The 27381-nt window shown below is 35.9% G+C and overlaps 1 protein-coding gene across 2 annotated transcripts in view; it reads left to right on the top strand.

The window, feature by feature from the left end:
* The window catches only part of Lama2 (laminin subunit alpha 2), a 603732-nt gene that overhangs the window by 369176 nt on the left and 207175 nt on the right, over nucleotides 1-27381 (top strand). For both annotated transcript variants that reach the window (XM_057755686.1, XM_057755676.1), the window contains exons 16-20: nucleotides 319-432; nucleotides 4472-4599; nucleotides 11321-11407; nucleotides 20543-20754; nucleotides 24266-24372. In XM_057755686.1, the coding sequence (XP_057611669.1) occupies nucleotides 319-432; nucleotides 4472-4599; nucleotides 11321-11407; nucleotides 20543-20754; nucleotides 24266-24372 (648 nt within the window). The remainder of the gene's footprint in view (nucleotides 1-318; nucleotides 433-4471; nucleotides 4600-11320; nucleotides 11408-20542; nucleotides 20755-24265; nucleotides 24373-27381) is intronic.

Below are 27381 nucleotides of genomic sequence, written 5' to 3'. Positions count from 1 at the left end.
TGTTTTTGTCTGTACCTTTTGCTTTGAGACTGTCACATTTCAATTCTTTATATCTCTGCTTTATTTTACCGTTTCAGAAGAGTCACCAAGCTAATGCTTCCTCTAATCTCATACCTGCCAATAACAGTAAGGTCAGTACGAAACCCCAGTGTCAGGAGTAATAGCAGAGTAGCAATGTTCCAATAATGGCTCTGCTTTTTTGACAAGCACATTTGCTGAGTTTGCTACCTGGGTTATTTTCTATTATCAGGAAAAAGGGAACTACTTTTCTCTTTTTAAAATGCTGAAAAGTCTCTAAAGCCACATCTTTTTTTCCAGTCCTGTTGGCCTAGGCACCGAAGAGTTAACGGCACTATTTTCGGAGGCATCTGTGAACCATGTCAGTGTTTTGGTCATGCAGAATCCTGTGACGACATCACAGGGGAGTGCCTGGTAAGTGCTTCTCTTGAGGATGCTGACTGACAAAGCTAAAGTCTGTTCAACAAACCCTGGGATTCTATTGCTACCTTTACAACCTTGAACAGCTGGGTCAAGAGGTGATGTGTCCAAACAGCTTTATCCAGAACTGAATTGGAAGCTAAGATTGAACTTTCGTGTGTGATCTGTCTAGCTACTATGAGAAAGTGCTTTTCATCTTTGTCGAAAAACTGAATTAGGATCAAATATATCATTATAAAGTGTAACTAAGAACTAGGATACACATCTACTATGAATATATATGGTTTCTCTCTCTTCTATAAATCTACCAAAATTGGACTATTTTAAAAATATGGAAAAACATAAAACATAACCATCATAATAAAAATAATTCACTTTTGTATATTTTAGACATTTCTTTCACTCAGAAAATAAGAACAGCCAGGCGATGGTGGCGCACGCCTTTAATCCCAGCACTCGGGAGGCAGAGGCAGGTGGATCTCTGTGAGTTCGAGACCAGCCTGGTCTACAGAGCTAGTTCCAGGACAGGCTCCAAAGCCACAGAGAAACCCTGTCTCGAAAAACCAAAAAATAAAATAAAATAATAAAAAAAAAACATTATATATATATACATTTATATATATATATATTTATATGTATAAAGTTTTGAGCTTTGAGATCAATTAAAATTAAAATGTTGCGCATTTATTTTAACATAATAAACATACATAATGCATCTTCAGAGGAATTGTTCCTTCTACGATTGGCTCTGTACTTTTACCCAAGTGCAGAGCACTGTTTGTGCTGCTGCTAAGTAGTTAGAGGCCCGGAGAGTTCTGAACAGACACTCAGAGGAACTCCAGGGCATGTTAGTTTTACATTGTCTACCCTGGCATGAAGCTTGAAAGAACTCTGGTACCATTAGTCTTACAAAACACAATTTGAGGTGGTGCAAATTTGAGAGACGATATCATATTCTATCTCTCTGCAGAATTTAAGGCAGACTCTGTTGTCTCCTATTCGTGTGTTGTGTTCCTCTTGCTCATTTCTCTGCTTTCTCCTGTACTTAAATGCTACTAGGAAAAATTCAAAATGAAAACTCAGGGCTTTTGTTTCAATATAATTTAACATTTCAGTTTATGGCGCATTTTCTGTTTTCTCTGCATAAGATTTTTGTTCAATTGCAGAGCAGCATAAAACATGATAGCCCTAATTTGTGGATCAGTAGATTTTTAAATGGCGATTTTACAAATAAAAAGACAGAGTGATTTCCATTTTAATTATACTACAGCCTTTTAAAGTGACTCAGGGGGAAATATTGAACTACCTTTAAACACTTTATTAGTATGCAGTAGAATTTATCCAATTCCAAACTAACATTAATTTGTTTTACTTACCCTGAAAGGACAAAAATAAATATGCTACAATACCAACCTCATAATGTCCCCTAAGGTATTCTATGAAGTTGAGTTTATTAGGATTAAATCAAATCCTGAAGTTAGTGCATTTGATGATATGATGCATTGCAGAATGGTGACCATTTGTTTCAGAACAAAATAGTTTCTTTCAGTAGAGTGATGAGAACAGGTATGGAGAATTAATTTGATGACCAAGAAGAGAAAAGTCAACCTCCCTATGATGGAAGGATCTTGGGGAAACCATGATTCTTAGTAGCCGAGACACAGTCTTCTTTCTGGGTATCCCAAGGGAGCAGATATTCCTGTGGACTCTTCTGGAGATGGTCAGGTGCCACTTCTCTGTATTGGTGCTGATAACTCTGTGCTGCAATCCCATCTGAATGGATTGGTTCTGACTTCATCTACTCAGACAATGGTATTAGGATATTGTGCATGAGAGAAATTCTTATCGACCAGTCAAAAACACAAATAATAACTAATGCTACAGAGGATGTGGAGTAAAGGGAACACTCATCCATTGCGGGTGGGAATGCAAACTTGTACAACTACTTTGGAAATCAGTGTGGCAATTTCTCAAAAGAATAGGAATCAACCTACCTCAGGATCTAGCGAAACCACTCTTGGGAATATACCCAAAAGATGCTCAATCATACTACAAATACATTTGTTCAACTATGTTCATAGCGGCATTTTTTGTAATAGCCAGAACCTGAAATTTATTTTTTTAAAAAGGTATTTTGGTATAGCTACCCTTTGAAACCTGACTACAAATGAGCACTTTTGGGTTCAGAACAAATTCTGGGTTTCTGCTGTGCAGTGTATCTGCATGACAAGGTTATCTTAATGTATATGCATTGGAGAAATCCAGACAGTATTTCAAGCCACCTCGGAAGGCAGTGTGGTTCTCAGTATTTTCATGATATGAATTGGAAGCATTGTTTGAAAGTCACTTTGATAGTCAGCTACCTATGAAAACAACCAGTTCATTGTTCAAAGATAGAGTAAAAAATCTATTTTCCCAGTTTTGATTTCCATTGTTTTGGTTGCCTGGTGCTTTCTCAGTTTTGATTACAAACATACTTAAACTTTAATAAAATTTGTTTCTATTTAATGAAAATTAAAAATAAAAAGTATATTGAACACACTGCATTTATTTCTCTTTCAGATCTTTAGTTGAAAACATGCAAATTATCTAAGATTTTAGTTGAATTTCAGAAATTCTAAATTTGGCCTAGTTGCTTGTTAACAGCAAGAATAACATTTGTGATTTCTTTAAAATGTTTGCTAAAAAAATTGATAAAGAAATTTAAATAAAGACAAGCCTATTTTTAAATATAACAGTTATTGTTTTAAAATACCTCTTATTCACAGTCAATGAACTTCAGCTCCTTTACATCACAGAATTGAATAGGAAGTTCAAAGTTAAATTAATAGATTATATTTTGGATATCTTTCAACAAACAAGTCTGACCTCTCCAAGGAATTTTAATAGGTTGTTCTCAGAATTGTATCTTTTCTTATTAATACCTATGCTTCTGTTGAGTTCATTTACTAAATATAATTGAAATCACTCTTATTTTAAAACATCAAAATAAATAATATTCATAGTTTCATTAACTTGGTCTATTCTAGTGGTCATGTAGGTTAATAACTTTATACTCCCAGTTTACAGTTAATTTGTATTTTAGCTCCTTCTCTCACAGAATTTCTCTACTAATCATAAAATAAAGGCTTCATACGCTTGAGTTCTATGAGCTCCATTTCAGTATGCAGGGAAATTATTAATTGTATATCCTTATTAAACTGAAATATATTTCATTGGTAATGAGTACATTTTGATATTTTATCACGTGAGACTAATCATGATAAACTCTTGGAAGCCTCAGAGACATTTCGGTACTGGCAACTGAATTGTTCACCTGAATCTCAGACCTGGTGACTTTTACAAATGCAGCTAACCTAAGGAAGACAATTGAGTTAATATGAAAAAAATCCAGAAGTAAATTACTCTGTATTTTTGGGAAAGACATGTTTCTCAAAACAAATGGCAAGTGCATGTATTTTTGATTTTTTTTAATTTATTAAGGCAATAGTTACATGCCTTATAGTTTCATTGTACACTGCTGTATGTTTAAAGTTTCTTGGTTTTTTTTTAACATTTAATTACAGGCCAACTAATGTCCTCATAGACATAATATGGGAACGTATTGTCCAATTCATTAGAGTCCATTAAGTCCAAATTATTGTCTGAGCTGAGAGAGTAAATCCCAAAGGATTTACATAATAAACTATAGTTCCTATTAAGATTTTTAATGTTATTAGGGCTTTATGTCCAAATACACACACACACACACACACACAACCTGATAAAAATAAAAATAGGAAATAAAATTTTCTTAACAAATTTTGGCCATTGTTTTAAGTATGTTACACCAAAACTAGTGTGGTTAGAAGCTGAATATTAAATAGGTGTTAAATTAACATCCTGTGCTTTTTTGTGTGCTGTAAAGTTGAACATTTAATGTGTAAAATTATTCTCGCAGATGGGAACACACTAATAACTTTGGAGAACTATTTTTGGTACCGTGGTTGTGCTTAAAACCAAAGTAATGAATTGGTGTGCTCGTCTTCCTCAGGACTGTAAGGATCACACAGGTGGCCCCTATTGCAATGAATGTCTTCCTGGTTTCTATGGTGATCCCACTCAAGGAACCTCTGAAGACTGTCAACCCTGTGCCTGTCCACTCAACATCCCATCAAATAAGTAAGTACCAGGTTGACCTCTCTTCAGAGCTTCACTTCCACTTCTACAGGTGCACTTTTGATATCAGAAAGATAAGTTTGTAACTTTCTCAAGATGGTGACGTAAGTGCTGAAATGGGAAGTATTTTAAATTGTGACCATCTCAAACGATTTTGCTATTTGGGCTCTAGATTTGATTAAGAACTTAGATAAAACTCACATGAAATTTTGAAATTAATTCCAAACAACAGACCTACTTTGTACAGATATATACTTCTCTTAAGTAATCATTTACTGCAATATATCTTTATGCTATAGGTAGCTTATTACACTTGATCCATGGCATTATTGTGTCATAAATGAGTATTGAACTATAGATGATTGCTATATTATCCTGCATAAGCAATATAGATTTTGAAAATGTATATTATAAACTTCATTTAATTTCTATCAGTTTTTCTCATTTATTCACCTACATAAATGATCTATTGGAGCAGACAATTTAGAAAGAAAGAGAAAATATGCAGCTTTGCTGAGACTATGCGACTACTATATTTCACTTGCTGGAAGGGCACATTCCCAAAGCACACGCAGGTCTAAATGAGCAGGTCCTGAAACAGCCACAATGACAAAAAAAAAAATACTGCTATGGTGTGCACCACACTGAAAATAAATTAATAATAGTTATAATGAATATTTATAAAGAAGTGTCATTTTATTTCTTTGTGGTTGTCATTTCTGATGCTGCAAATTAAACCTAGGACCTTGGGCATGCTGATGGACCACATGCCAGACCATTGAGCTACAATCCTATTCGTAATTAAATTCAAATAAAATAAATTCCTTTTTCAATTTTTGAAATTCTTCCTAAAGGCAAATTTGATGCTTAATAAAACTCTTGCTGTAGTATATTCCTTCAGCTCTTTCCTGTAACTGTCATAACATCACGGACCAGAAACTGTAAATGCTCTTCAGGCAGAGATGTCAACTGCAGCCTTTTAACATGAGAATTTGATCAATAGGGCAAACTCCAAAGCCTTAACCAAGAAGACCCTGTTCTGTGTGGTCATCCGTTAGATTTATTGAATAATATTCCAAGTGAAAACTCTGGAAAGAATTCTGCCATTCTTTAAGTCCTCTGGGGAACTGAGGTTCCTGCTAGTCACATTGGTGGAATCTTCCCCCTCCTCTCCAAGCACACTTCTCTTCAGAATTCGCTGTTGACAAGAGAGGGAAGCTGTCAGAGCAAGACGTAGATCCAGTCTCTGAATTTCGGTGTTCCATCTTCAAGTATAACCCTGTAAGGTGGGTAGTATTGCTTCCATTTTATAGGTGAATAAATGAAGTTTCTGGAAAGATGGCATTTTTATGTCACATCTAGAGCTAGAATCCCTTGGCTTCCTGCTAACTCGACACTTCAAGATGCAAAACTTTGAGCAGACTACCAAAATGCCACTCAGCTCACCAGCTTGACCTTCTTGGGTAGCTGTGTGTGAATTATACAATTAAACCATGTTGAGCACTTAAAATAGTGGATGATAGGGAACGGAGAACTGATTTAAAGTAAAATATTCAGAGTCATAATCTCAATTATCCCGTTGGAATTTGAAGTTATTTAATGTCCCTATTTTTGCCAGTCCTCGACAGTACATGTTAAAGAACTTTTTTAAGAAAGTAAAATCTATATTTTAAATGAGAACAATAAAAACAACTCCTTAGTCTGCCTGGGAAGTTAGGTTCCATAGAGAGACACTGAAAAGAAAGGAGATACTGGTTTAATGTATTTTAATGATCATGCATTTCTAGAATTCAGGGAGTGAATCAAGACAAGCACAGAACTGAAGAACTTTTAATCATTAAAGGTGTCAGAGAAAAGAAAGAAGGAAACTGGAAAGCAAAGACTGTAAAGGAAATTACTCCCTAAGTAATGGCTACTCAGGCACGTACTGCATGAAGTAGGCCTGGGCTAGACATAATGTGACAATATCACTGTCAGGGGTATGTTTTAAAGGCTCAATGCATGTTCACTGTGGCTGAATGGTATTGTCCAAGCCATTAACCTACACATAAAAATAATTGTTCCACGTAGTCTTTACTGACAAAAACAGGCAGGTGGCACCTGAAATTTTCCTACATCTCTAAGCCAAAAGATTATCAGGATTTGCACAGCTCCCAGTTCAGTAACACTGGCCATTCATTTTGTCTTGTGAATTCCAGCCCAGTATACTTTACAAGTTTAGATATATTTGAATGTATAAACATTATGGATTTCCTCTCAAGTCTGACCAATTTTGTGCATAAGAGTCATTAGGAAGAGAATTCTCTTGGTATTTACTGGCATTCATGAACCATGATCCTTCTATGTTCACTGTGTGTCCCTTTCTTTAATGGCTTCTAATTATTTCTTCCGGGTAAAACTCACTCAGCAGACATTAAAAACCCATTCATGCTGCCAAAGGGATTGGAATCTCAGTGTCTAATAACTGTGTTTCCTAAAACAAATACATTCCAGTTTGGTTTAATTAGGTTGATCAAGTTTTCTAAAAAATAAAATAATAAATATAATATAATAAATACAATAAATGTATAATATATAATGAAATAAGTCTAATATAATAACATTAATAAAAAATGGCAGAATTGAATAAATTTTAAGATAATTTATTAAACTAAATATTTATTTGTAAAATAATAATTTTATTTTTAATAGCAAATTTGTGGGGAGAGAGAGGCTGCCTATTTTAAATTACTGATTTAATTGTGGTATTTTTGTAAAGAGGAAAATAAGAATTAATAATACTCCACATAGTTTATAAATCATAGAAATGATTTAATTTATATATTCTTTTAAATTTAAAACAATTTACAAAATGATTACAGTTTAACTACACAAACATGTTGGGAAAAGATTATCTTTATCTAATGACATAAGTATTTTCATCAAAACAATTCCATAGGTTTAGGCAAAGAACATAAAGAAGGAAAGCTCCTTTATGTATGAAGAATTAAAACACCTTAAGGAAAACTTTACTGTTGTGATCTGAGCAGGTGCTCTGAGGTGTAATTGAATATTCACATTTAATTTTTAAGATGAGATCTGAATTTTCACAGGTTATTCAGAAATAATCAAAAAGAGCTAAAGGTTGCTGCAACCTCCGTCTGAAGTGCAGCCTTAGTGATAGTTTTATCTTAGTGATTTATCTCTTAATCCCTGGTCATAAATCTTAGAAATCACAGGCATTTTGGCACCAAATTTCTTAGATAATATTGCTAAATAAATCAAATGTGAAGGAGATAAAAACAGATTGGTATGATTATTAAAATATATGGATACAGATGAGCATAAAATATTTAAATTATAAATATAGATCACCTTCATCAGCTATTTAGAATGTGCACTATCCTTTTCATCTTAGTGATGTATATATTTTAGCTATAGATACTAACTAAAGTAATGAAATTTTCTTCCAGAGAAACAAAGTATAAACATTTCAGCTTATATTCATTAACTTTTGGTTACACACCTAATAATTTAAAGGCAAAAATCCACTATTATTTTTGCTTGGACACTTAGGTTGTAGAAAGAAATAGATGCTGTCACTGAAGACTTTTGAAATTTCCGTCAGTTGTGTAATGTGTTTGGAGGTATTGTCAGAGTGAACGGGATGTTAGGTCTTGACAAGTCCTACGTAATACTGTCTTAACAATACTTGGTAGGCATCAGAAATACTAAGAGCTATGTTAGCAAAACAGTGAAACTTTGCTAGAGCTGATTTTAGGGATCACGCATAAGGTTATATTGGGCTGGGGAGATGCTCAATGACTGAAATACTTGCAATATAAATACAATGACAAGAGTTTAAACCTCTTGTACCTATGTAAAAGTTGGCTAGGCACGGAAAATATCTATAATCTCAGAAATTAGGAAGCAGAGATAGGTTATCTGAAGAGCAAATTACCTAGCAAAACTAGTTAAAGTTGTTGAACTCCAGATCTAGAGAGAGACAGACCTTCGCTCAATAAATAAAGTCAATATTAATCTAGCAAGATAACCATCTTTAGTTTCAGGTCATCAAGAATGGGCACACACATACATGTGCAGCTTCATACACATGTACATACATAAATATCAAAGCACATACACACATGGACACTACACATGTATACACACACACACAGTAACGTTGAATTATCAAAATTGATAGTAATAAATGGGAAATGTATTTTTGGACAAGCTTTTCCACTATATTCCATGACAATTTATCACTGATTAGAACAAAGCTAATTACAACTGTACAAGTGAATTCATAGTTATACAAAAATAGATTCACATATAGATTCATATAGTACTGTAATTGTACATATGTGTTTATGCATGCACATACACACTGACTTGTAAATAAGTTCTTGTACATATAATAATAAATCCTTAGTTATCAAGAATTACTGTACAGTTCATCCCAGCAGCAGCTTGCCCTTCCCCTCATGTTTGCTCTTGGCTCACCCAATATTTGGTGTCCTGGACTGGAAAATCTAGGAAGCAGGACTTTTTTTTTTTTCTATTGGTAAAGAGTGAGCCAACTAGAGATGAATGGCATAAGGTTGGAATCACTGGAAATCATTGATCTTTCCCTCTTTGTGTACCAGAGCAATTAGCTTCACATTTGGGCCAGAATCAGTTTGGAGATGCCTCCTCTGCCAGTAGACTCTCAAGGCATCATTGCTATGCGCATTAGTGTCTCATTGTAATTGTATTTATGTTGTTGGTTTTCACCTTCTTCTCTAACTGCTACTGCAATTACCCTAGAAAGGAAATAGTTAGCATTATTTACAAATATGAAAGCATACGTAGAGGTATATTTTAAGAAGAGATTTTATTTGAATACACTGTAGCAAGCATTTTTATTACTGGGAGCTTAAACTCATGTATTCTCACCAGCAGTTTTGAATGACAGGTGGTTATAGGGAGAGGAGAGGATCAAATGAAGACCCTGCAGTCATGAATCTCATGTAAATTCTCCTGGAAATTAGTGTATGACCTTGAGGAAGAAAAATTAAGTTTGTCTCAGCCAGCCTATAGGAATCTGTTAAAATGAAGTACAATTATGATAAAAGTACTCTGAAATGTAAGAGCTCGTCACATTGAATAAATTGTTATTGCTTAATATTTTTCTGAGAAAGTTTTGTTCTCTGTCAGTGAGCTCAGTTGACTTTATTGCTGTTAGTTTTAACTGACAAGGGAGTATTTTTAAGAATTTTAAGGTTTATTTTAGAAATAGTTTTAAAGTATCAGGAGCTTGTCAGCCATCGTTGGCATGTCTTTATGGTAAACTGATTTAGAATGTTAAAAAATAATTCACTTGGTTTTCATTCAGTCACTATAGTCCAACAAGGTTGGCAAACTCAGTCTTCCCCCTGGGGTCCCTTTCTCCATAAAGATGAGGCAGTTGCAGAATGACAATTTTGGAAGAACACACATTTGCACAATAGTGAGTTGTCAGAATCTAATTTCTTCTTTCAGTTTTGCAAACAATAACAAAGACAAGTAGTGGAGTCAATCGGATTTCCATTTGTTTGTTTTAATATGTGCCAAGACCTCACACATTTGAACCCTCTTGTTGTGGGTGCTCCTCTAACAAGAGATTCCTCTCTTAGACCACAAGCTAGGTTACCACAGTATCCATCAGAACCTCTCCACTTGAACAATGTTCATAAATTCAAGGTTTTCTTGGCTCTACTTTCTCTGATCTCACAGATTCATTAGGCTTTACAATGAGTTGAAATAGCTAGTCTGGAGGGTCTAATGGATCATAATAACTTGGTACTATAGAGAAATGAGAATTATTAAAGCATTGAAGGACCTTTCAGAGTTATACCAGGGGGAGGTTACTTTTCAGTGGTAGTCACACTCTGGCATCAAAGTTGAAAAAATATTCCCGAGTCGCGCCAAGTATCAGAAACAGGAAGAGACCAGGTCCCAGCATGTTTAATTTATTGTGATCTCTTTAATAATTTGGCTTTTAAGCAAGCCTTTACTAAATTGTTCTGTATTGTAGAATAGAAAATATTATAGGGAAAACATAATTAGAGTAAGAATAATTGTCTCTTCAGCCCTAAACTGGAACTGTGTCTAAAGACAGGTAAAATTTGGAACATGCTGAGAGATGTGAAATAACAAAGGTGGCTCAGTTTAACTTGTAGAATTTAAGTCAAGCAGAATGTACGCAGAAGGTATTTGCTAAAAGATTCTCTAAGGATTCTACCCATGTGACCTCATGCCTGTGGGTGCACATTCACAGCAACCTGCGTGGATGCATGTCCCATGGCTGCTGGTCCAGGTAGTAAAACTTATACTGTCATGCTGACTCCACTGCTGTCTAAACATCTCTCAGATTTCACCACGCTGCTTCAAATTCTGAAGGGTATGCTTGGAGAGAAAGGATGTGAAAGTCAGTTTCAGCAGCTGCTATGCGTCCACTCTTTTTTATTGGTGATCTCAGAGCCAGAGCAGTCAAAAGTCAGTTAATAACATGTCACAGGGGCACTGCTCTCCACTGGGCTATCGTTGTATCTGTCAAAATACCAATGCCATTTCATCCTCCACTGGCCAGATTCTAATTTCTGCCTAGGAGATGAGAATGGCCAGCTTGTACCCTTTGGTCACAGCAGTGGTAGAGAGATATGAGGATCCATTGCTAATGATCTCATGTATTCTTCTTCCTGTCTCCCAAACATCACCACAGCTTTAGTCCAACGTGCCATTTAGACCGGAGTCTGGGATTGATCTGTGATGAATGTCCTATTGGGTACACCGGACCACGCTGTGAGAGGTAAGCATGTACCACATTGCCCTGAGAAATGATTTCTACCTTGAGAGTTATAAAGTCACAGGCATGATCTTCCCCTGCTCCAAAAAAACTGCCGTGCTCAATGGGGTAAAATAAACTTTCTTATCACACTTGCCCACAAATGCATTCTATTTTGATAGTTTATTTATTCTCTGGAAATTGGTCTATAAATCTCCATTCACTCCAGGGATATCTGATTAATGTTTTAATCTTAAAGGTTAAGCATTAACGTACACTTTTTCTAAAAATGTGTTGCTCAAGTGGAAAGTCATCATTTTAAGATTTATCTTACTGTCTACTCTTGGCACCATTTATTTTTCATAATTAGCTTTTTTTGTCCTTAAAATGTGGCTTAAATTCTTAGTTCATAGTTCAGCAAGTGGCCTATAATTTACTGTAAATATATTTGAAACAAGACAAAGTATAATTTATTATCATAACATATCTTCTTCTATTCATTCTTAAACTGGTATCTTAATTCCTGTGGAGTGTCTAGGCAGCAGGAGCATAGATATCATTTTAGACAATTTCCATAATCATATTTCTTCCTTAAATATATTTTAAGAATTATTTCTCATGTGATTCACTCCCAATTTAAAAGTGATGCAAGTGACAAACAAAATACCACTCTCCCTGTTTTTAATGCTGAAAAGTCATTTCCCTGGTGACCATTGCTGTGGATATGGGTGAGACAGAGAAAGAAAAGCCAGACCATGAACATGGCCTGACTTCTCTCTTCCTCAACAAGGCTACCATCAGGAGAGCTATTTCTGCCCATCTTTTCCTGCCATCGTGGCAGCCATCACCTGTTCAAACCTTCACTCAGGGAGAATTTGGCCAGTAGTGAGTAGTCTGCATAAAGCATGCCAGCAGCAGTAAGTCCTGTTTGTGATTGTGGCAACATCTGTAAATGAGGAAGTGGTGAATAGACCTGAAATAAGAGGGATTTATTTGCTATTGAGAAACCGAATGTCTTTAATTGTGTTTTTCATAAAAAAGGAAAGCATGTGTATATATGATATTCTAATAGAACAACACGTCATTGCTAAGACAGATTTACAATGTATAGTATCCCCCAGCTCACTACAGGCAGTCTTTTTTTAGCAACTGGAAAATGACAGCTGCTTTGTCATACAAGGCTATTAAATCTGCTTATCTGGGTGAGCATGGTCTCTGATGTATTTATATTGCTTTGCTTCGTGCATTGTCCTTTCTACACATTAGATAGTTTCTGAGACACCTGCAATTTAACACGTTACATTTTATTCAACAAATATTTATTTTTTAAGTTCCATATTAGGTACGAGGTAAAACATTGAATACAAACAGATATGCCTTTCCATCATTGTCCTCGAGTAGCTCACAACCTTCTTGTGTAAGATTAATCAAATGTGTTCTAGGGAGAATTCTAACTGATGATGAAAATCAGCAAGAAAAGAAATAGCTGACAGAAAGCGTGATGCCTTGTCTAAAATTTGTATTAATCAGTTGCAAAAGAGGGTGAGATACATACACTCTGTAGCAAATGGTACATCTTATTTCCAATTTAAATTTGTCATCCAAAAATAATCTACTAGTATTATTCAAGAGGTAATGAGATATTATATTTTTTTAGTCGGGATTTGGGTTAAGATTTTCCTTGAACACTTGAGATTCGCCATTTCAGAGTATATTTAGGAGTCAAAAAAGCCCATCAGATGGATCAGAAATACTAATAGAAATATTTTTGAAATATATTTGTGGACATTGAAGGGAAAGATAACAAAGGTCAGGCTTAGAAAGCTACTGGTTACATTGTATATCTTGTAATCAAGCCCATTCTGTGAAATGTAGTGATAGGAGCTGCGGGCTACATCCCTGGCACCTGGCCGCCCACATGGCTAGCTTATGGCCCCAAATAATTACACGGAAACAGTATTTTTTTAAACATTGCCTGGCCCATTAGTTCCAGCCTCTTATTGGCTAGCTCTTACATATTGATCTAACCCATTTCTAATATTCTGTGTAGCACCACGAGCTGGCTTACCAGGAAAGATCTTAACCTGCGTCTGTCTGGAGTGGGAGAATCATGGCGACTCTCTGACTCGGCTTCTATCTCCCAGCATTCTGTTCTGTTTACTCCACCCACCTAAGGGTTGGCCTATCAAATGGGCCTAGGCAGTTTCTTTATTTATTAACCAATGAAACAGCAGATAGAAAGATGACCCACCTCCATCATTTCCCCTTTTTCTGTTTAAACAAAAAAGAAAGGCGTTTACTTTGACATAGTAAAATTACATATAACAAAACAGTTATCAAGTAAGAATTATAGTTACAATATTTATATCTATTTTATCCTTTATCATAACTAAGGAAAACTGTAACTATCTATCTATTTTTTAACTTCATCAAAGACTCCAGAAAGATATAATATTACTTAAGCAAACAAGAAATCCAAAACTCTAGAAATGACAGAGACATCTCGCTGCCTGTACAGTCACTCAAAGTTTTTCTGTATCGTTGGGGCATCCATCTTTGGCCTACAGAGCCATAGTTTCCAGCAGATATTTCCATGAAGCAGGAAATTTTAAAGACAGTTTAGTCATTATCTGTTGTGTCCTGTAGAATGTCTCGCAGACTCTTTTATGAGTCAGGAACCCCGGAAGACCATCTCACCTTTAGGCAAGTTTAGCAGTCCTCTCTCTGTGGATTTTTTGTTTATGTAACAGTCCAAGCAAGAACAGTTTCTTGCCCAAATGGCTATCAAACTCCATAAGGAGCCTCTTTGATGTCCATCTTCCTCTTGAAGTAGATTGGTGCTGCCAGGAGCAGAAGTGTCTCATTGTCATGAAAAACCCTAAGTTATTAAAATATTTTAAATGCCATATTTTGCAGTCTTTGAAAGATATGAAGAATGTCTATCTAAAATTTATCTATGCACATCTAGAAAATCTAAATAACATGACTACAAGCTTTATTATTATCGATGATTATCCATTAGCAACTTATATTTCCTAATTATATATTACATTTTTAAATGAATTACATAATCACAATACCTTAATCAAGATCAGAAATACATATAACAAAATTGACCTTAAATTTCTATCAATAAGGCAAAATTTATACCTATGCAAATTATTTATATCTATATCATATCCCCCTTTAAATGTAAAAGAACATTTATAAACCATATTTGGGAACACACCCGGCCGCCCGCATAGCTAGCTTATGGCCCCAAATAATTACACGGAAACAGTATTTTTAAACACTGCCTGGCCCATTAGTTCCAGCCTCTTATTGGCTAGCTCTTACATATTGATCTAACCCATTTCTAATATTCTGTGTAACACCACGAGCTGGCTTACCAGGAAAGATCTTAACCTGCGTCTGTCTGGAGCGGTAGAATCATGGCGACTCTCTGACTTGGCTTCTATCTCCCAGCATTCTGTTCTGTTTACTCCACCCACCTAAGGGTTGGCCTATCAAATGGGCCTAGGCAGTTTCTTTATTAATTAACCAATAAAATAATAAATAAAAGATGACCCACCTCTATCAATGAAAGCCTTGTGTGAACCCTGTATGCACAACATGACAAAACCCAACTGACATGGTATCGTCCCTAGTCACTGTTCCTGTAGTAAGAACTTTCATAGTCACTTAAGTTCAGGAGATATCTATGTACATGGCAAGTGTTCTAACTTTCTTGGTAGTGGACAATGAGGAAACTCGGTCAACTTGGTTGGTTCAGAATTGACTATGTATATGCAATCTTAATCCTCTGCTTTTATTTTATGATATGAATGTGTCAGGAAGACATGGATTAGAACTTGTATTCTCTATCTCAATACATTTTCTTCCTGAGACTCCAATCTTCTTTGGTAGTGGTGATGACTTAGACGCATGGGCTATTCTATTTGACCTTTTCTCCCATCCCCTGTGGAAGCCATCTTGAATTAAAGTTCTAACCAGTTATGGAGTTCAAGGTGCTTGTGTGAATGTGTGTGGTAGGTGAGTGTCTGTGGTTATGAGTGTTTCACAAAAATGAACACATAGTGTGGCTCTCCAGTCCTGAACAATTCATCTAAATCTGTTCAAGATGACCTTATCCTTTCCCTGGTCCTTACAGTTAGCTTTCCCTTTAGGTATTTCTACTGTCTCTCCTTTCCTTCCCACTCATAAAGGAATAACTGTTCAGGAACCATTTAGCTTCTTTCAGCCTAACTCTAGAAACTGACAGAGTCTGTATCTTCGTTTGTTACTTTCTGACTTCTTTTAAATAATACACATTATTTATTCTCTGAAATTTTACCCAATATAATTTAATCATATTCATGCTTCTACTTCAGTCCTTTCCAGAACATTTCCAATATCTGTACTAGCCTAACTTCACCCCTCCCTTAAAGAAAAAGATGGACACACACAAGAATAAGCAACCCCAAGCACTGAGTACAGTTGCTTTGGATGACTAACTCTTGAGTGTGGTTAATACACAAGGTGTCTCTCCTTTGTAGAAAACCAGCCTTTCTCTTCCAGTAGCAATCAAATGTCAAGAGTCCCTTAGCTAGGGCAGGAGTGGAACTTATTCCCACCTCTCCTCCTCTTTCCCAAGGAATCATTCAATTTTTCGTTTTTACGCAAGACTAACAAGAAGTGAAAAGCTAATAGAAACCACAAGCCAAGTCTAGGAATTCCCTATATTCCTGTTTTCTTACTTGCCAAATTAGTTTACTGGGGATTATATAGTACAAGATGGATGTGTTCGTTGAATTGAGGGAATGCAAAACACAAGCAAAGCTGCCAACAAAGCTGAAGAAGGGAATGCCCATTGTAAATACAACGAATTATCAAAATATGAATGATATTCTTTGAGATGCCAAGGGCTAGTTGTAGCTTGCAAACACTCATGAAGCTTCTTTGTTGAGGAAGAGTTTCACAGAGGAAATAGAGTTATGTTATTGAGAAGAGAAGACATTTATCATGATACTTCATTAAGATTTCAAAAGGAAAAAGTCTTAGTTTAGATGTTGATTGTCCAAATTACCAAGTAAGCTGGACAGATGTTTAGGTTGTTAAATAAGAAGGAAGCAAGGTAGGAAATCACTTGTGGACTATGAGTTTAACTTTGAAAACAAAATTTCTATGAGGGTAAAGACTACAGAAATCACACTGAAATACTAGCTGTTGTTTTGGGGTCAGAGATTATGGGATTTCCTCCTCCATGTTTGCTAATGTGGTTATATAATTTTATAAAAATTAATTAAAAGAATGAGAAGGGCAAACAATCTGGATTCTAGTCGCTTCTCTCTCCCTAACCAGCTGACCTTGGAGAAGCTTCTTTGCTTGGAACAGAAAAGCAGAGAAATAGCCTTGAGACAGGCTTGAAGGGGTTGAGTGAATGCTGGACTATAAAGAAAAATTAAAATAAAGAACACAAAGCTAATTAAAACTGCCAGTGGCACTTAATCAAGTACCAAGAGACTTTCGGCCTCTCTAGCTTCAACAACATATCATACAACATAGAGACACGGAAACATACCATGACACATTACCTAGGAGAATTCTGTGGGAACAGGTGAAGCAGTACAAGCGTGGATTCCTTAAACCCCTCTCCTCCCCAGCTGGCAAATACAAAGAACTCACTAGCTGGAACAAGAGCAGCCCAAAGGCTACTTATGGGTAGCCACTGAAAACGTGGAAGGTAATTTACTGCAAAGGCTTAACATTTTGAAAACTCACCACATTTTAATTTAAATTATAAATTAAATTTAAGTTTAGCATCAATTTAAAAATTTTTAAATTTACAATTCACCAAATTTTAACTAGAAGAGTCACATTAGCTATAAATGGGTCCCTTTTTCTTTTATTTCACCTCCAAAAACCCATTTAGATCATCTGTACTTCAAAGAGGTCTTAATCGGGCTCAAGTACCCTCACTCTCAATTACAAGGCTGCAGGCATTTTCTGCCCAGGTTTCAATGTTTAGTCCTTAGGTCTTGACTGCAGAGAGACCCTTATTCCTCCTTACTAATTCTGTCACAACCAAAATTGTGACAGATGCGGTTTTTAGAGGTTACTCACTTGTGATCATGCACTCGGAGAAGGGAGTGATTGGCTCTTGTATCTACCAAGAGATTTTGTGCCCCAAACTGCTCCTTGCCAGGGAAGCCTCAGTGCTGTGTTCAGGTATCCAGTTGGAGCTGCTGACTCCCCCTTGCTTAGCATTTACCTGAATGGCAAGTAGTGAGAATATAGCACCACAGCCCAGACAAATCCATTAGGCTATAAGCTCCTCCCCTGCGGATGTAGTTCTCTCTGCAAGATGACCATAATCCTTCCATTTTTGAACTGGGCACTATTACCTGTTCTGTAACTGGCATTTATCTCCACATCCTGAGAAGGTCTCTGATGATTCTGTACTTTGATTCTAACCCTCAATGTATCTCTAGTTGTTCTGTGGTAAAATTTTTACATGCATATTTCTTGGGCCTAGATAGTAGGATAATATTATGCCTCATTTATATTAGTGTAATATAAAATTGCTCTGTTGATTTCTCTCTTTTTCTATTTAATTATTTAAGAAGGTTGAGGATGGTAAATTAGGTCAAAGAGAAGACAAAGGTTATATCAGTCCTGTTTTATTTTTTCCTATTATCCTTGGCCTCTACTTCAGCCATTCATCTTCATTCATATTTCCCCTCTCACAATCAATGATATTCTTCCCAAACTATCAGCTACAGAACTATCCTATAGCCTAATGTTATATTTACATTTGAAGGTTCTTTTGTCAAACAGTTATAATTTGACTTGAAAAATCACAAATATGAAAAGGAAGAGTCAACATGTCCATATTTAACAAAGAACCCTGGAAACTGTTTTTTACTATCTTCATTCTGCCTTCTCTGGGAAAGTGGGAGAGATTTTACATTATAGTTAGTTTTGGTAAAGAGAAAATCTGGGAGGCTGGGGAAACCTACCGGGCTGTAATATTTACTAAATTTAATTAGATGACACAAAAAGAGTAATAGCAATTGTTGTTAATAAAACTAGAATTATAGCATGATGTTCTCTACCAACAGGATACCTCTTAATTTCTAATGGAACCTCTTTAGCTCTTTTTAAATTCCAGTACACTCACACATACATCCGTAGTAAACACCAAATGATTAAAAGTTTAATAGGTTGCTTACCTGTGACTGTGCACTTGGAGGAGGACATAATCTCTCTTTAATCATGCAGTATATTAATTGTCATGTAGAGTCACACATTTTCCTGGTCTATATCCTGAAATAAAAGTGGCAGGTTCCTGTTTATTTATTCTATTTAATTATATTTTCTGCATGTATATTTTGATTCTGGGAGAATATGGGACTTATTAATTGCTACACTTGCTAAGAAAATGTCTAATACTTCTTTGTATAATTCCTTTATCTCCTGAGGTTAATAAGACATGTTGAAAGAAACAAGATGAAAGTAGTAGGCTTTGTTGGCTTTGATAATTATTGGTCTACAACTATTAGTCTAACTGACCAAAGGCAATCTTAAGAGAAGCAAAGCGGAATATGATAATATGTTGATATTATTACAATATCTGAATATCAAATATGGTAAAGTCAGGTTAAAATTTAAAGTTATCTTCTTATTTATTACCAAAAAAAAAAACTCCAGAAAGAATTCTGAAAAAAATTTATATACTGCAATGCTATTTCATGGTCTATAATACAGAGTTAATAAGTAATTATTGGCAATAATAATTAGTAGCAGTATTCTTCTAATCTCTGAATATAAAGCTTTCATAATTTTATAAACCGTGTTGTGGATATAATTAAAATCTTTTAAAAGATTATGATAAAACCTGAAACCTGCAACATTATATTCCAACGTACAATGCTTCTTTAGAACTTAGAATGATGAATGTATCTGTACCGAATAACAACTGTAACCTAATAATGCTATTAGTGCATTCACCTGTCTCATATTGAGGTCAAAACACCTGTGTTTCACATGGCAGAACATTCCTTTATCAGACCATGTCTGTGCAGAAGAGCATAAGAACTGCACGACATGAACTTAGTTATATTCTCCTACAGTGTTCATGTTTCCTCTCAGTCTTGACCCCTGCTGCAAAGTACTTTATTTAATAAGATGCCAAAGATAGCAGAGGTAGAGTGGTCACCACCTTCTAACGCTCTTTCATTTCTTCTTTGATACAAAGCATGAGAAAATGTAACTGAGGGGACCAAGCCAAAAGAAATAGATCTCGGCAAAGGTGGATCTGAGCATCTGTACCCCTGAGCAGCATTTTAAAACATGTATATCAGGGGGAAAATGGGTAGCATAGCTCATAATTGGTTTCTATGCCACAGTTTATAAATGATAAACTCAAGTATTTTTTCAAATATATGTACAGTTTGGGGTTGGTTTTATTTTTATGAAAACCTAGTATTCCCTGGTGTGAATTTGGGTCACAAGTCAGCACCATCCTACAGCACACTACCTTAATAGAAAGGCATCCCTACTTAGACTTCTCCTGAATGAATATTCTTTATTGAAAAACAGCCTCTTAATTAATATACAAATATACACAAATCATTTCTTAATTCAGAAATACTCAGAGCTCCTACACAAGTAACCGTAATATTTTCTGAGTCACAATTCTTTTAATAGATGTTGAACTTGCATTTGATTCCTCATAATAAGCTCTTCCTGTAAGAACAACAGCAACAAAAATATGAACCTTATATATGTGGACAGAAAACAGCCAATTGGAGTTGGAGACATATGATGTTTTATATTATAAAAGCTTTGCAATGTGAACTTAGATTCCTTCATAACGCCAGCCACAGATTTCTCATTATGCTGTGGGCCCATATTCAATGTCAGTGACAAAATTTTATTTTTTTGTTGAAATCTAATTATGAGTGGAGTTGGCAGATTTCATCTTGTATCTATAGCACAGTTACAGAAAAGCATTTTTTTAATCACTCTGCATTTGAGAAAAGGAACGCTTAAGAGGAAAATCCATTATCCTGGCAGAGGAATACAAAAGATATGTAAACATTGAGTGGGGTGGGTTTCTTGAGCTCCTCTCCCCCCACACACATACTAAAATGTCACTGTTGGAAATTATTACCTTAGGTGTGCAGAAGGCTATTTTGGACAACCTTCCATACCTGGAGGATCATGTCAGCCATGCCAATGCAATGACAACCTTGACTTCTCCATCCCTGGCAGCTGTGACAGCTTGTCTGGCTCCTGTCTGATATGTAAGCCAGGTACAACAGGCCGGTACTGTGAGCTCTGTGCTGATGGATATTTTGGAGACGCAGTTGATGCAAAGAACTGTCAACGTAAGTCCTGAACTATTGATGTCCCTGACAGAATTGATGTATGATACCTCAAAGAAGCTGATGAGTTCTTCAGTGGGCATTGGAGACTAGGAAATTATTGGTGATACATGGATGATGAATGCCCAGTGAAGACATAAAGTCTGCATGTTCCAAAATATTTCATTGTAGTAATGAACAGAATAAACCATTTAAAATGTATTATATTGCTAAATGTTGATTTTCAAGTTATACACATATTTATGTATACATATGCAATGAAATTTTTAAAATGAAGTTAAATCTGTAACAGGAAATAATTTAGAAATGATACAGGTTTATTTGGCCTTTTTCATTAATATCAACTTAATTGTTTGATTGAAATAAATCTACTTGTCCATATTATTGCATGTTACCTTTCAGCAGGTGTTAATTGGTTTTGCTTTCATATGAAGACTTTATAGAAATAAAGTTTTTGTATTTCATAACAAGTGTAAGAACATGACAATGATTTTACATAATGGCGTCTGATAGTTGAGTGATTAATTCTCATGCCAAAATTATTTGTAGAATACACTCAAAGGCTTGAGGCAGTTTGGTACAACATATTTCTCGTCTAATCTTTTCCTCCTTAGCCATACAATATGGAATACTATCTTATGTTACAATTACTTTATAACAACACCATATGCAAAAGAGAATTAATTCTAAAAGTATGAATCCACATCAGTGTTCTGGATCTTACTGGCAACTATACAGTATTCAGGAAGAGAGCTATAAAACCATCAGCAGTTCTTTTCTGCTGAATTAATGTAAGCAGAGACTCATGCTGAGGTGCGTCCCAGGACCTAGGGAATTGCAGACACCACAGGAAACTCTGCCTGTTATCTCTACTGTAAACAGCAGTGATTCTATTTCAGGAAGGGATGCTTTTCTCCTAAACTGAGAAGCTGGTTGTAGGCTTTTTGTCCTTTCAGAATGGTTATTTGTTAAGTCAAAACAAATCACTCTCTGGAGTAACTGGCATTTCTTAAAATCACAGACTGACTTTCTAAACAAAATTTCCCACAAGACCAGAGTGACTTTAAACACTGTGGAATTTGGCCTTTCTGTGAAATATCAGGAAACACAAAAATATCTTATGTTCATGTGGGCTACCTGGGAAATTTAGAATCAGATATGGGACTCTAGGAATGGTTTCCTCATATCCAAAGGATCATACGTTTTCCAAGGGGATAATTGGGTGTAGCACAGGCAGGGGATATGGTAATCTGTTGGTAATGGAGATAACTGCCATTGTTGGTCTTTGGAGGTGATCCCTGTGGTAGCTGTGAATATTGGAGTTCACTAATTCTAGATCTAAGTATACATTTCGTGACTTCTTTTTATATCTTCTAATAACTCCCTCCAGAAAGCTAAGGACATTCTACTTATTTTATTATGATCTGTGCATGAAGTCCTAGGAGCACAGAGAAAAATATGAGAAGAGCAACAACCAAAATAAATGAATCATCATCAGTTTATGTACCACTTGCTATGAAGCATAGATCTGGTTGTGATTTTTAAGGCTTTTCAGCATATAATTTGATTTAAAGACTATTAAGTATTATAGTGAGTATGTTTATACTTTCAGGATTATAATATCTCTTCTATGCATGGAGAATAAGTCCTCATCCAAAGCAAGTTCATAACTTGTGGTGCTAAGCACTAAAATCACAGTATTCATGACACGGAGGCAGGAGGATCACAGAGATCTAGGGCAGTCTGGGCTACATAATGGGACCATCTTAAAGAATTCACACACACACACACACATGCACACACACATGCATGCATGCACAGACACACAAATTTCTGAATAAAACAGTACTTTATTGTGTAAAGATAATTTTCACTAGTATAGAAGAATATCTAAATATTTGTCCTATTTCTGTATAGATAAACACAAAATTTATTGCTTTTGTTATTTTTAGATGACATTAATCAGTTACCACCATCTTTACAGTAAATTCAACTTTGTGGGTCCTACTTTTAAAAGAGGGAGTTAGTGATTCTTAATAATTTGAAATTTGCAAAGCTCATGTACTAAATAAATTTATGTAAAACTACATTATGCAGAGCAATTGTCATATTCACATGAGAGTGAATTTTTAATGATGATATGCTTTCTCACCTTGTTCTTCAACTCCATCTGTAGACTCCCCTTGTGATGTTGACTGAGAAACAGGAGTAGTCATTGGCCCGGCTACTCTCTTAGTGGCCTTGAGTTAGTAGACACTAAAGGCCAAACTTTGATGGAAGAAGGTAGGGCAAATTTTAGGAAAATGGTCAAGAGAAGTAGAACCTGGAGCCAAATGAGCAGAATAATATCAGGAGATGAGGGAGTAGCTACTTTTAATGTCTTTAAAGCTGTGATATTGTACCATACTTGCCAAAGCCATAGATAAATAAACCCCATGTCATCCCCCTCTCACAATTTTATACTGGTATCAGTGAAATTATGTATACCATTAAAAATATACTTGTCAAAAGCAGAGAAAGCCATTAATTGCTAGCTCTATTAGAGAAGTAAAACAGCTTTTAGAGTTATTCAGTTATTATATGTTTCAGAATAACTTTATAATTTTTTTCTAATGCAAAAGTGATAAAAGAGTAACTAAACTAAGAATGTTTTCTATCTTTGGATATGGAATAAAATACAAAATAAAAATGAATTTTAGTATTTATAGTGTTACATTCCTAATAGATTTGAAACATTTTTTCTGTTCTCTTATGTGCTTTCATAGCATAAAAGGGATATATTTTCATTTAACTCATTCTTATTGTTGGAGTTTAGTACAAAAACTGACATATAGTAAATAAACATTATATTCAAAAATGTTTGCCAAAAATGATATTAATTCTATGTCAAGAGGATTACTGATACTGAAAATTTCTTAAAATTTCTTCAACTTTCCAGAGGTATGTATTTTATCTGTGTAATTATAATAAGTAGATGTTGCCCTAATGTGTCTATGAAGAAGTTAAACAGCATTGAACCAGGAAGCAGGGAACTCCATGGCTCAAGCAGATTCCTGGACTGCCATAACACTAAGCTTATGGCATTGTGTAAGACACTTCATTGTCTTAATCTCAAGATTGTAGTAGCAACTGTATCAGTATTTTAGTAGTGTAACATGCCAAGCATGTATGAACTATGTCTACAGTAGGTAAAAGTGTTACAAGGATTACATAACGGATTGTCTGAAAGAGACCTCCTAACTAGAAGGCATCCTAACAATAGATTCAGGTGTTGATGTTCCCATAAGCTACAGTTTCCTTTAACAACTCCTGTACAAATTTGCAGCACTTCAGGTCTTGGATTTTCAGATTAGTGATGTTTAATCACAAAGGTCTATGCAAATATTCCACAACTTAAGTTATAGCTCGTGTCTGAGATGCCTCTGGTTGCAAGCATTTCAGATGAAAGCTACTCGATCTATATTTAGGATTCATGGGACGGTATTTTCATTTGCCATGTATCTTGCCTTCACAGCCTGCCATTGTAACAGCAATGGCTCCTTCTCAGAGGTTTGTCACACCAGAACTGGGCAGTGTGAGTGCAGACCCAATGTGCAGGGGAGGCGCTGTGATGAGTGTAAGGTAAGAACCATGCTCACCTCCTTTCAATGATGGATTCCATACACATATTAAACAAAGGGGTCAGAATTATTTACTCCTGAAAATGGAATATCTGTGCTCAATGAAACATTTTCTCAACTACAACAAAATTGACTGTGCATTGCATTTGACCTTTGTTCCTACATGCAAATTTGTATAATAATTGCTGTAATTTAAGTATTTACTCAACAAATAACGTAGATTTAATTCTAGCCTGTGGGGAGTAAAATAATTTACCTTGAGGGAGGTTAAAATGTGCAACTCCTTTTGCTTCCAACCAACCCCCCAACACACACACACTTCAAGTTCTGTCGTTTAAAATTTGTTTCAGTGGATTAACACTGGAAATAGTGAAAATTTTCATCATAGTTTTAGAACTATGATTGAAATTATGATTGATTAAAATGAACTATTCCATCAATGAGAATGTTGTTTTCAGTATCTGTTTCCAGTGATAGCCCTGCCCCATGTTGAGGTTCCCTCATGAGAGCCTGCCAGTTTGAGCTCCTTTCACATAGGTACGTTTTGTTATTCACAACAAGCAAGTCATTTTCAGATGTCAGACTGGCCTTTAGTAGAAAGTTTCAAAACACCCCTGCTTCTATCACTTGAATAATACCATATGCTCAATTCTGCCTTGTTTTCTTGTTTTTCCTTCTCTTGGGTTTTAAAGCTCAGTACTTGGTGGGACTCAGCGAAGCGATTCTGTGAGCTGTGTGACTGCAGTCCCCTGGGCTCTGTGTCACCACAGTGTGATGTGACGGGAAGATGTATCTGTAAATCAGGCTTTGTAGGGAAACAGTGCAACCTCCGAAGGCAGGTGCACCATCCAGAGGAGCAGCCACACAGAGCGCAGCGTGTGCTGGGATCACCTCGGATGTGGGGTTCCAGCGGTTCCAACGGGTGCCCCAGGGGAACCTATTGGACCCCTGTGCCGGTAGGCACTGCATGGTTGTGTGGGCATGCTGTTTCCTGGGCTGTAGCTGAAGAGGCTTAGAAACCTTTTGCCGAAAAATTTTGGTAACTAAGTGTGCAAACTGCTCGCTAAGTATGCAAATTGCAAATACAGAAATTGTGCAATGCCTGACTAAAGCCTGACTTTTAAAATTTGTGCATAAGTATCCATTAAGCATGGCTGTGGGGGTTGGAGAGATGTCTCATCAGTTAAAAGCATTGACTGCTCTTTCAGAGAACCCAAGTTTGAGTCCCAATACCTAGCTAAAAATATCTGCAACTTCTTCTCCCGGCCTCTGTAAGCACCAGGCACCAACGTGGTGTTCACACATACAAACGACTCATAAAATAAAATATTTTTGAAAGCATATCTGTGGACAAACCAAATAAAAATTTTGTTGGAGGGAACCCAAGGTATCAAAAGTGACCTTCCTGGAGTGCTAACATAAGCCTGACATCATTTTCACCAAGGTTTTGCTAATTTCCACCCGTGATTCTGCTCATGTACACATCAAACACAAGAAACACATAACCCTCTTTAAATGAAGAACAAACACAAAGGAAGGAAAGCTTTCCACTTTCAAAAATTTTTTTCATTGGGAGGCTCACAGCAAGCTACCTGTTGCCATAGTTCCAGTGTATTTAAATCCCCAGTATTTGCACTCATGTCGATGTACACACACACAGACACACACACATACACACACATGCATGCACACACATATTCACAGACACATACACACAGACACACACATGCACATACTCATAGACACAGACACACACACATATACATGCATGCACACACATGCACAGACACATACACACAGAGACACATATACACACAGACACACACATGTACACACTCATAGGCACAGACACACACATGTACACACACTCACACTACATACAATTTAAAAATAAATCTTAAAGTTTTAAGTAATAGGGGATCCTGATTGCCCACTTGTCTCGGTGGAGGCTTCAGGTCTCAGTGTTATGTGCCTCTGTTACAACACTACGCACAAAAGGGAGGTGGCTATAGCTATCTGAGGGGAAGTTCATATTTGTTATAGTTGGAGAACAGTGCTTGGCATGTAGGAAGCAACATGTACCTGCTAGACTTTGTTACTACCCCAGGTGAGAGGTACTGATGGGAGCCGTCAGTCTTTCTGTGGGTTCTGGAAGGGAGCTCTATGTAATCTCAGTTATAGACTACAAGATTCTTCCTCAACTTTATTTATTGGAGAGCTTTTCTTTGAACTGTGGAATAGATACATTAGTACAAATTTTATTAAAATTTATTGTTTTATTAGGAAGTTTGGTAGTTTTATTTGAACTACAATATATAAATATTAGAAAAGGATTTTAGCAAACATTTGTTTTATTTATTTCTTTATATAATCAGTCTTACAATAATTAATGACAGCTGTGATTTAGAAATCCATTTTATATTTGATTGATTTGCCCCTTAAAGGAATGTGCATATCTATACATACATAAGTGTATTTGCTAAATCTGGAGGATTCCGGGAATAAAGATAATTGTTAAGTCCAGTCTTTACAATCAAGCTTAGTATATGAGAAAAGTTATAATACAATGACTAATGGGAAGTTTTACAACTATAATTCAGATAGTTGAAAATTTAAGTATAGTGGGCTCAGTGGGGAAAGTGCCTGACACCTTGAGTTCCAGCCTCAAATCCACAGTGGGAGGAAAGGACCAGTCAGGAAAGTGGCTCTTCTGGTGTGGGAGACACATACTCTCACTGCAAACACACATCATCCACTCAATATTAAGAAAAATAGTACATAAAATTTAGGTTTCTGCTTTGCTTCCAAAAAAACCGAAGCACATTATCGTTTAGACTCTCTTGGAATTCAAGTGTTTCTCTCTCTCTCTCTCTCTCTCTCTCTCTCTCTCTCTCTCTCTCTCTCTCTCTCTCTTTCTCTCTCTCTCTCTCTGTATATATGTTTCTGTATATGTGGGTGTCTGGTATCTGTGTGTATGCATGTGTCTCTGGGTGTGTATGTGCATGTGGCT

This window comes from Chionomys nivalis, chromosome 2 (genome assembly GCF_950005125.1).
Source record: "Chionomys nivalis chromosome 2, mChiNiv1.1, whole genome shotgun sequence".
NCBI lineage: Eukaryota > Metazoa > Chordata > Mammalia > Rodentia > Cricetidae > Chionomys > Chionomys nivalis.
Note: the sequence above shows the minus strand (reverse complement) of the source record. Positions and strands in the feature narration are given on the sequence as shown.